Source organism: Onychomys torridus, chromosome 1, assembly GCF_903995425.1.
Source record: "Onychomys torridus chromosome 1, mOncTor1.1, whole genome shotgun sequence".
Lineage (NCBI taxonomy): Eukaryota > Metazoa > Chordata > Mammalia > Rodentia > Cricetidae > Onychomys > Onychomys torridus.
The window spans coordinates 2,333,338-2,344,940 of record NC_050443.1 but is presented as its reverse complement, the minus strand read 5'-3'; the positions used below and the strand labels follow the sequence as shown (position 1 = coordinate 2,344,940).

Sequence of the window (11,603 nt, the reverse complement as noted above, 5' to 3'; positions counted from 1 at the left end):
GATTGTTAATATGTTGAGTGACACTGTCTGGAGATACGAGAAAACATCTGTTGATCCCAGCTAGGCACTAATAACAGATCCAAGAAATGATCCACCCAGATATATTTAAATTGAACTAACAAGGTTTAGGATTACTTACAGGATCATGGATCAGGGGGTAATTATGGGGTCATGGGTGGCTCAATGCTGCACCACCAAAATCCCACACTATTGTGAGTGACAACTCATGAAAACTTCATCCCTAGATGTTTCCACATGACTTGAAAGTAGCTTGTTTAATTGGAGGATCTCCTCTCCTCAGCTATTATTACTCCTATAATTTTATTGAGCATGATTTTGAATCTCTGAGTCTTGCATGTTTTGTGGTCTCCCTGAGACTTGTGAAGTGTTGTTTATTTCTTGAGAATTAGTGAGTCTTCTTCCAAAAAGCAATGCTCTAATTCAGTGGCACAAAGTTTTCAGCAGCATAGTGATAGAAAGATGTGAGAAAGAGGATGTGTCTTACTTTAACCATATATTAGAAAATGTTTTAATTGAGGGGAAGTCTCCATTGAAATATTAAAGGAACAAATACATGCTCCTGATGAAAAAAAAACTTTAACAAAGGGTATCTGGAGTACAAAGAACAACAAAAGTTGAGGCCCAATGTGAAGAATAGGCTTCTTGAAGAATATCAGTAGGTGTGGAAGAAAGTCAATGTAGGGTAATTGGGTTTGAATATGATCAAAATACACATACATAAAAGAAACTGTCATGAGACTTTTTTTCTTGAGACAGGATTTCTCTGTGTAGCTTTGTGCCTTTCCCGGATCTTACTTTGGAGACCAGGCAGGACTCAAACTCACAAAGATCCACCTGCTTCTGCCTCCCGAGTGCTGGGATTAAAGGCATTGGCCACCACCTGGCAAGACTTATTATTTTGTATAACATTATAAATTATTACTCATATATACTTACACAAGAGTGACTTTTTTGTTGATTTGGAATTGTGAAATACCCAACATGGTTACAGCTTCAAGTAAGTTTAGAATTTATAGCTGCTCAGGTTTCAGAGGTCTCCAGCATGAAATGAAATATAGATCCATGGACTAAACAATAGAGTTTGATTTCTGTTGAGTGGGTTATGAGGACCATAAACTTTGTAAGTAAAGGAAATCCACCTTGAGAACCATATGAAAATAATGAAAGATGGCCCCAAAGTTAGAGACCTCTGTCTCAGATTTCAGCTGTTATTTCACTGCATCTATCAGTCTTTACTGGAGAAAGGGCTGTGGACTCCACAGAAGACTTCCTCAGATCTTGGAGAACTCATGTGGGTACAGACAATCTTTTCAGTTTATCATTTTTTCTGGCTTCCATGTACACACTGGGATCTGTGGAAAATTCCGTGGGACCCTGGGAATTGGGAGTGGTCAGTTCTTGTTTAAAGATCATCTTATCAAATTTTAAATATGTCACTTCCATCACTTCTTGTCTTTCAGGGTCCTAGGAAGAGGTAAACATCAAGTGATGTTGTGTACACACAATCTTGCAGTAAATAAAGGAATATTAGACTGTATGGAAGAGAGCAGACTTAGGAGAACCTACCTGTCTGTTCAGTGTTGCTCTCACTTCAGACTCTTGGTCCATAATGGCTGCATTTTTAGGTGATGGATGTAATTAAACTCACATAATAAGCACTGCATTTTCATTCCAAATCCCATGTACTAGTGAGATGTATGTTAAAACACAAGGGTCCTCACTTTCCCCAATGCAGAGTCATGTGTTCTGACCCTCAATATTCACAGTCCCACCCCACCCATGCTCTACCATAATTCCCTCTTCAGCATTATCTCTCTCTTCTTCTGTCTCTCTTTCCCCAATCGCTCTTGTAAAACCTTGTCCTAGATATCAGTGTATGCAATTGATGTGAAAATGCTGAATTTTCATTCAGAAATTTCTCAGGGTTCTGAGAGTTGAGGGAAAGAGCCAAGGCTCTGGTTCCTCTCTAGAAAACCATGCCTCAGTTCTCTTGTCTTAGTGAAAGTATCCTTTTGTAAACAAAGAACACATACCTGTATTTCTCTGGTCTTGGTTTCTCACACTACTCAGATGACATTCACTAGCTTGTTCCTGAGACTTTCTTCTTATGCCAGAACAACAGTAACGAAGGGTGATGAGGAGGAGGACAACAAGGATCATGGTCACTGACAGCCCAATCAGAATATACATGTTCCAGTGGTTATCTGGAGGAAGATGTTAACCCAATAAGAGATACATCTTGGGGTCTCTATTTTGATAGATTTCTTAATTTTTATTTATTGATGGGTAATTACTATGTTTCTATAGGATGGGAGCCTTGATGGAGAACCTACTCCTGTTACTTTGCTAAATGGACACAGTATTATACTGACTCATAATGACTTATCATAGACCCATATAGTCATGCATTTCTCAACTCTTAGTACAGAAACTTATATTTATGGTAGATGATAATTATACAGATAGCCACTACTGGACAAGTTGCATAAAATAAGAGATTTTATAATTCTTGTCCATAAATGAGACCATTACATCACATCTTCTCCATATGTTCAGGGATCATCGTGAAAGAGACGGAAGAAGAAATTTCAAAAAGAGTCTACGGATAACTCCAGAGAAAGTGTCTCTGGATACAGTAGGGTAGACACATAGATGAACTCCACAAGAGGATGTGGCTGCATGCCCAAGACCAGTGCAAGCTCAAGATATAGAAAATCCCAGCACAGACAGTGGAGGTGAACATGAAGTCCTACCCTACCAAGGTACTGTAGACACTGATAACTATTCAGAAGAGAGTCAGTGTTAGGAGTGTTGTTACTAGCAAATTGACTACGGCCCAGCAGAAGGCCACAGCCCAGGAATATATTTACATTATGCCATTGGCAGAAAACTGCAGGACCCTACATGTAAATCATGTGTTCAGTATTTCCATCTGAGATTGACATCAGTGCTCAGTTAATCTGCTTTGCACTTCTACAACACCTTGAACTAGATAGACATTGAATTCTCTTGTAGGGAAAAAGTGAAGTCAAGTCTATTCTGTTAGAAGTAGTATTTTTATATAAAATCTTCCATTTTGCTTGCTTGGTTCCTTTTGCAGGCCCCAGCACCTCCTCCCCAGGAGGAACAGAGCCAGAAGGAGCGCTTCATTAATCCTGGGAAGGGAGTAACATTTACTCTGCTTTTCACTGGCGGAAGGTCTCACGTACAAAAATTAGAGACAGATAGTCCTTATAGTTCTCATGCTGTTCCTAAACAACTTCTAATGTTGCAGGGTTCAAGAATCAGAGAGCGGAGATGACAATGTTAAGACTACTGAGCCAGGATGGAACTGACAAAAAATGAGCCAAGGAGATTTTGGTTCCTAAATTTCACAGTAGAGAAGAGGGACCAATTACTCACTAGTTGTGGAATCTGATTCTATACAGGAAGTGCACTTTCTTGATGACTTTATCAGAGAAATGGACAGGAGAGGGAGAAAGTTCATCAAGAGCCTGTCTACCTTTCTCTATGGAATTTTTATTTTTAATTTGGACAGTGACTAGAACCCATGAAACTACTTAGTGTTGAACCTTTAGAGTCATAGGGTACCATTATGTGGTTTTCCTCTAGGTGTAGACTCTCTCTTTGGATTGCAATTTGTTATGATGCAAGAGAATGCTGTGGGGAGATCTGTGTGAGTGAGATTTCAGGAGTGCTGCTGCATCTCTGCTCTTCCCAAACTGATTTGAACCTCATACCTAATGAGTCTATCCTGACCTGTTTCAATATCGGCCTGGACACACAGATCTCCCAGTGTGGGTTCAGTCATATAAGGAGTGTTTGTGAGGCTCCTTGTCTATCATTTTGTAATCTGATACTATGTCTCAAGTGCCATGTCTTTTGTTTGTTTGTTTGTTTTGTTTTGTTTTTTCCAGACAGGGTTTCTCTGTGTAGCTTTGCACCTTTCCTGGATCTCGCTTGGTAGACCAGGATGGCCTTGAACTCACAAAGATCCTCCTGCCTCTGCCTCCTGAGTGCTGGGATTAAAGACATGCGCCACGACCGCCCGCCATGGTTTTTTTTTTAATTTATTTTATTTTTTTACTTTTTGAAACAGGGTTTCTCTTTGTAGCCTTGGCTGTCCTGAAAGTTACTCTGTAGAACAAGCTGCCTTCAAACTCATGGAGAATTACCTGCCCCTGCCTCCCAAGTGCTGGAATTAAATGAATCCCCAGGGGAGTCTTGGCCCTGGAGGAGATGGGAATGGAGGGGAGGGGTTGGGGGGAAGGTGGGGGTGGGGACGGGAGGGGGGAAGACAGGGGAACCCATGGCTGATGTGTAAAATTAAAACACAAATATAATAAATAAATAAATATAAATATAAATATATATATATATATATACACACACACATATTAGAAAATGGCATTTATATGTTGAGTCAGAAAGGTAACATTAAACATTAAACATTTCTTTTTAACTACACTCCTATTTATAAACAGTGTCTTGCAAGACTTTGGAGCACACAGCTATAGCTAAATATTCTAAAAGTTATAACTAAAGCAATTATAAGTGAAATTTAGAAAATAATACAGAAAAATGGGCATGGGTGGTGCATGTCTTTAAGTTCCATGTCTTTTATAAAAGGTTTTCAACTGAACTATAATTGTGTCCATTTCTTTCTCTCTTTCCTGTGTCCAGCCCCTTACATTTACCCTTCCACTAAGCTTTTACATATCCCCACACCACTCTAAAGATGATAGCTTCTTTTTTCTGATAATTATTGGTATATGTATGTCTACAGATATTCATATTTACATATATATGTTTCAGATATATACAGACACATATATACATATTTGTATACATATATTCATATAGGTATATAAATATCTTACACACACATATACATATTATGACACTAGCATGCACAGAAATCCTTCACTGTAGTTCCACATGATACTTTCTCTCTATTATCAATTGGATGGTTCCCAGACATAGTTTTAGTATTTCATTAGTCACAAGACGTGGGATCTATATGAGGCTTTCTTACCTGTGACAGGAAGGTACAATGGGTCACTTGCAGATGACCATACATGGGATGAGTTACTGAAAGAGCCATAGCATCTATAGTTGCCTGTCTGCATCACAGGACCAAGATGGAAGTTGGCCTGGAATGTCCTATTGTTACTCTGAAATTCAGGCAGCCCATGCCCCTGAGGCACTTCATCCCTGGACAGATGGAACATGTCAAACTGATAGTCAGAGGTGCAGGACAAGGTCATGTTCTCTCCTGACATCACCACAGGGCCCATCAGGGCTGACAGAGAAGGTTTCTTGTACAAACCTGGAAGAAAAGAGCCAGAGACAGTTTAAAGAGAGTTTCTCACTAGTGTTTATTCACTGCTCAGTGTTCCCTCTTCATGATTCCATTTCTGTGATCTTTCTGCCTCTCACCATCTCCCTCTCTTCTCTTTTTCTCCTTCTCTCTCTTCCATTCTGTTATCATATTTAGTCTATGACTTCGCTTCTTACTCAAATATTTTATGACAGTTTTTGCTTTTTTACATTTTCTGCCTCTATTTTCATTGGTTCATTCCATCTGTGTTTTAACATATGTTTTTTATAACAATGAATTTTATCTAGCAATTGACATCATCATGAAATATTAATGTGCATACATAATATATATTTTGTACTTGTTTTAAAAATATTTCTTAGTTTTTGGAATTGAAATAGTTACATCATTTCATGTGTTTAAATTGTTTTTAAAAATCATTACATATATATTTATATATGTAGAATATTAACCATATTAATGCTATTATTCTCATTTGTCCTTCAACTTCCACTAATTAATCTCACTTCAAAGTATGGAATAACCCATAAATATCTATATTTTCTTGAACAGTGGCCATGGTGATCTTCCCTCTCTTGTTCCTCTCAGTGTATGTACTGCTTAAGTGTGATCTATTGTCTGCCTCCCAAGCATTTGGTTTAGAATGTGTTTTTGGGTTCTACCTCTACAAGAATTCTACCAAGTAAGCCAGAGATATATCATGTGTCTGACAATCTCTGTCTTGAAATATTTAATATCTGCTACATTTTTTTCCATCTCTATTTTCAAAGTTTCCATTCAGGCTTCTGTCTTTTTGTAGATTTTCTCTTAGCACACATTCCATGTTTACTAATTAATTCCCAACAATTCCTGGGTTCCAGCTGCGTGAAGGCATAAGGATTCATTAAGAACCAGCCCAACTAAGTATTTGGACTCAGGTCATACACATTATATGTCTGGTTCTGCTGGTAGACTTCTTGTAAAAGTAGAAGTCAAATTTTTCTGAATGTTAATAGAAAGACTTCACTCTCTCTGGTTCATATCATGCTCACCCAATCGCCATTTTCTGTTTATCTCTACTTATGACTCTTTTGCACCTCCCTGTATCTGTGCTTTATGTTATAGGCAATGGTCTGTCCTTGCGTATTTCTTTTCATTCTCTATGTCAGTAAAATACTCACCAAGGTTGGCTTCGCGTAAATTTCCCACACTCATTTTCCTTGTGACCTCCCACAGATTTTAGTATATAGAATATTTTTCTGTGTCACAAAGAGAATGATGAGCAGGCAGCACCCTCTTACCTGTGATCTTTATGTCAATGGGGTCACTAGAGTCTGACCACTCATATGGTGAGTGACTGTAAGAACCATAGCATGTGTACGTCCCAGCATGGTCAGGTGTCACAGGACCTATTTTGAAGTTGGCCTGGGAACCCCCAAGATGATGTTCTGCAGAAAGCTGGAGAGAGTCCTTGATTGTTCCTTTTCTGTGTGAAGTCAAAATGAAGGTTTCAAACATAATCTGTGATTGACACGCCAGTATCACCTTCGCTCCTAAATTCACCAGGGGAGTTTGTAAGGCCAACAGGACAGGCTTACTGTAGATTCCTAAGAATAAAGAAATTGGATGAACCTGATCAAAATCTCTGTGTCCTTGAAGACCTATGATTCTCCCTCATTTGGTCTGCTCTTCCTATGAGTACTCCAGTGCACTTGTTCTTGTCTGGACACAGACTCCTCCATCTTTGTGTCCATTCCCACTTATTTGACCCTAGGATTGGCACAATATTTTCCCACTGGCTTGTTGTGAGAATGTGTCTGTTGAACCCTTCTTCCATAGACACTATTGTCTTTTGCTAAGATTGGAGGGTGTAGGAAACATGGCAATCTTCATACTAGGCTGCTTCATGTGTCCTTTTTATGCTACTTTGGATCAAGTATAATCCTTGGTAGTGTAAAGGAGTTAGTATTGACCATAGTTACTAGGGAAACACTTCAGCCCTCTCCATGATTCAAACTTCTGTAAAGCATTCCTGATCCAGAATCATGAACATTGTTTCCTTTCAACATGTTGATGAATTAGCATCCTGACTTTACTGCTCCAAGATCATCCCTTCCATGCTTCTTAATTTACCCTTGACATGGGTTCCTATATTATTTTCCAAATGCTAACATAACAAATTAACATAAATTTGATTCTTAGAAGAATACAAGTGTGGAGATCAGAATTCTGAAAAGCTCAAATAGCATAAATCAAGTATCTTCAGGGATAGTAACTATTGAAATCTCTAGGAAAGTATCCATTTTTTTTGCCTTCCAGCTTCTAGAGCCTCATGCATTCCTTGGCACTTGGACCCTTCCTCCATGTTCAGAGTTTGTAGCAGGGTGTCTCCCACATGATGATTTGTTTTGCCCATAACTGAATTTTTCCTTATTTTGTTATATCAAGCCTTGTAGTGCTATAGACCTTGGAGAATTCATGATATTCTTGCATCCTGATGTCAACTTGTTAAGATTTGAGTTCTATCTTAAAGCCCAAATTTTGCTTGACTTGTTTAACACACAGGAAGCCTTAGGGACTAGAAAAATGCATGTCCTTGTGTATCATATTATGCCCAGAACATTACATATTTCTCTATGTTGAATATTCTTTTATCAATCCAAGCCTCTGACTAATACTTTTTCAGACAATTACAGGGTTGAGAGATTTTGGGGAGTGAAAAGCTACTACAAATGTCATCTCTAACCTGAAATTATGATCTTCAGAGGGTCACTGTATGCAGAAGTTTCATTAGGGGATTGATAATTAAAACCATAGCATCTGTATGTTCCTGCATATGCTGGTGTCACAGGACCCAAGACAAATTTCCCTGTGAATGATCTTCCATGGATCTGAGAGATAAGGTTACTATGTTCTTTGTACAACTTGAATATATAATAGTCACTATGATAGTCACATTGAAATTCCACATGATGTCCCTGAGGAACCACATGGCTTGGCCAGGCAGAGAGTGAAGGCTTGTCTTGATCACCTGCAAAGAGATGTACAAAGTAAAAAATTTAATGATTGTCCTTTATCCCTGAGAGCTGAGCTTCCAATTTTCACTTCTTTTGGGATCTTCTGTATAGCAATTTTCTCTGAATTGAAACATCCCTGTTTTAATGTGAGAGGTTGAGAGGCTCAGGATAATCAGAGAGTAAACAAACTTCCTATGCCCTGGGAGGCTGAAGCATCCAAGATTCACCAGTGACCCTTTCCAACTCTCTAGAAAAAGTAAGCTACTCAGCCAACTGAGCTCTATAACAAGATTTATAAGACTTGTTGAGTTTCCTGCAAGTTGTGCACAGAGCTCCAGGGTTTTGGCTTCATGATAATCACCTATATAGAGTTGTGCTTTTAGTACAGGTTTGAGTCATCCCTTGCTTCTGTAAGATACCCCCAAACTACACTGTTATTAATAATATCAGTAAACCCATAGAGTCACCAAGTTGTGCTTTGGTGCAATCTTTGTTTTGTCTGTCGGGGTTTCATTTATGAGCTGAGTAGATTTGTATGTGTTGTATTTCTGCAAAGAAACTTTCAGACTTAATAGGGTCATTTGGAAGTGTTGGCTGCAAAAGCTTGTGGTGGCTTGAATAGCTATGGTCCCCACAGACTCATCTGTTTGAATGCATGGTACATAGGGAATGCCACTAATAGGAGGTATGGCCTCATTGGAGTAGGTGAGGCCTTGTTGTAGGAAGAGTGTCACTCTGGAGACAGGCTTTGAGGTCTCCTATGCTCAAGCTATTACCAGTATGAAATAGTCTCTTTCTTCTGCCAGTGTTCAAGATGAACTCTCTTCTCTTTCCCCAATATCATGTCTGCCTGCACACTACCAGGTTTCCTACCATGATGATAATGGACTAAACCTTGGAACTGTAAGTCAGCCCCAATTAAATGTTTTCTTTATTAGAATGGCCATGGTCATGGTCATGGTGTCTCTTCACAGCAACAGAAGCCTTAAGTCAAAGACTGTAAGTGTGCTCCAACTACCATATATATATATATATATCATGCTAAGATATGCAATCTTGGAATTTTGAGTATTGAATAAAGAATTAATTTTCATCATGATCATTGTAATCTAAAAAGAAATTACACAAGAAGTGTAGAAGGAAAAGGTTAATGTGAGTAAGATGGATAGACCAGAATTGATTCAACCAAGGTAGTAGGAAAGAAATGTTCTTGATTCACCAATCTAGAAATATTACAATATTCAGATGAGAAGTATATTGCAAATATTCCAAAACTCATGGACAATGGAGAAATCACCCCCAGGACCACAGAATTGAGAATATTTATAACAAGTCAGGGGGAATGAGCCTTTTGAACTACTTTTCTCCTTATGTACTTTCATAAAGATCTTCCTTTACAGAGATTATACAGGCTCATGCTTCTGTACTAAGGGTTGATAAGTTAGAGGCCAACATATAGTTTCTCTATCATTTCATGCTCCTTTTATGTGAAGCATTTGGAGTACAGCATAACTCAACAACTTGTTTGCTTGTATTTAGAATGGATTTGGACTCATGATGGCCAGCACATAAATGTTGGTCATTGATCTGTATCTATCTGGTTGATATTTCTGAGGAATGAGACAATAGCTAGTCTCTGTAGTGAAGACCATGTAAACTCTAGACTATCGTCAGCCATGGTGGACATCTTGCAACAATTACCACACAGCAGCCATCATAGACCCCAGCCAGAGACTGTCCCTGATTGCAGAGTGTTTTCAGGGCTCTTAACGAACCAGGAAGTACATCTAGGAATAGCATCTGATTTCAATATACAGGAAGGTTCCCAGCCAAACTACAGAAGCTGACACCAAGTGTAGCCTGTCCATGATTGCAACCACTTGACCTGACTAATGTCCCTAGTTATACTAAATAGCTAAGGTCTATTTACAAACAGTGAATTCCTATAAATGACAGAGGAGATCATTATTATTAGTGTGCTGCTATCCACGTATAAGAGCATAAACATTAAAATCAGAGATGTAAAACATTACAGAGAACAATGGTGAGACTCAAGAAGTAAACACAAAAGAAAGGGAGACCTATAAACCCCTTGATGAACAATTCCCTGAATGTTTTTAGTTAAGTTACAGAAGTATAAAAAACCACCAACAGAACCCAGGCAGATATCTGCTGCTCATGGACAGGCCATAACAGTTAGAAGATCAGGTGAAGGCCATACCAGCAAGAAGAACAGATAGGCTGTCTTCCAGCATGTGTAACTCTCCAACTCAATAGGTTCAGCTTCCATAGACTCAGTATGCTGCCTCCCCTTCTTTTTTCTTTTTTTCTGTTAAGAAATTTTCTATTCATTTTGCATAATAACCACAGATCACCCTATCCTTCCTCTTCTAGCTCCACAGCCTTCCTCCCAACCACCCCACATTCCCACCTCCTCCAAGGCAAGGCCTCCAATTGGGAGTCAGCAGAGACTGCTACATTCAGATGAGGCAGGTCCAAGCCCATCCCCCTGCACCAAGGCTGTGCAGGGTGTCCCACCATAAGCACTGGTCTTCAAAAGGCCTGCTCATACACCAGGGACAGATCCAGATCATACAGCTACAGGGCTCCCTAAACAGTTCAAGCTAAACAACTGTCTTGGCTATGTAGAGAGCCAAGTCCAGTGCCATGGGGGCTCCACAACTATTGGTCCACAGTTTATGAATTCCCACTAGTTTGACCTGGCCATTTCTGTATGTTTTCCCAACATGATCTTGATGTCACTCACTCATAGAATCCCTCCTCTCTCTCATTGACTGGACCTCTGGAGCTCAGCTTGGTGCCCAGGCATGGATCTTGGCATCTGCTTCCACTAGTTACTGGATGGGGGTTCTAGGATGACAGTTAGGGTATTCACCAATCTGATTACCAGAGTAGGCCATTTCAGCTGCCTCCCCTTCTTGTCCTACCATCCAGTAAAGTAAAGCTTTCAATCACCATAGATGAAAAAACAAGATATTACTTGATAAAGTCAAATTCAAACAATATCTGTCTGCAGATCCAGCCCTACAGCAGATAGTAGAAAGACGTCTTCAACCCAGTGAGATTAACTACACCCATGAAAAAAATAGAAAATAAATAATCTCATACTAGTAAAAGCAAATAATGGAAGAACATCCATGTTCTTGTTGTGCCCACCCACCCACACACATGCAGAGAAAGAAAGAGAGGAGATGTGGGGTAGTGGTGGCTCATGCCTTTAATCC

General features: G+C 39.3%; 1 protein-coding gene across 1 annotated transcript in view; it reads right to left on the bottom strand.

Moving 5' to 3' along the window:
- Positions 1-1,308: 1,308 nt before the first annotated feature.
- Positions 1,309-11,603, bottom strand: part of LOC118591454 (killer cell immunoglobulin-like receptor 3DL1) — a 30,317-nt gene continuing 20,022 nt past the window's right edge. Inside the window, 6 exon segments of the mRNA XM_036199781.1 lie at positions 1,309-1,485; positions 1,588-1,679; positions 2,142-2,225; positions 5,057-5,350; positions 6,643-6,948; positions 8,088-8,372. Coding sequence (XP_036055674.1) covers positions 1,309-1,485; positions 1,588-1,679; positions 2,142-2,225; positions 5,057-5,350; positions 6,643-6,948; positions 8,088-8,372 — 1,238 coding nt within the window.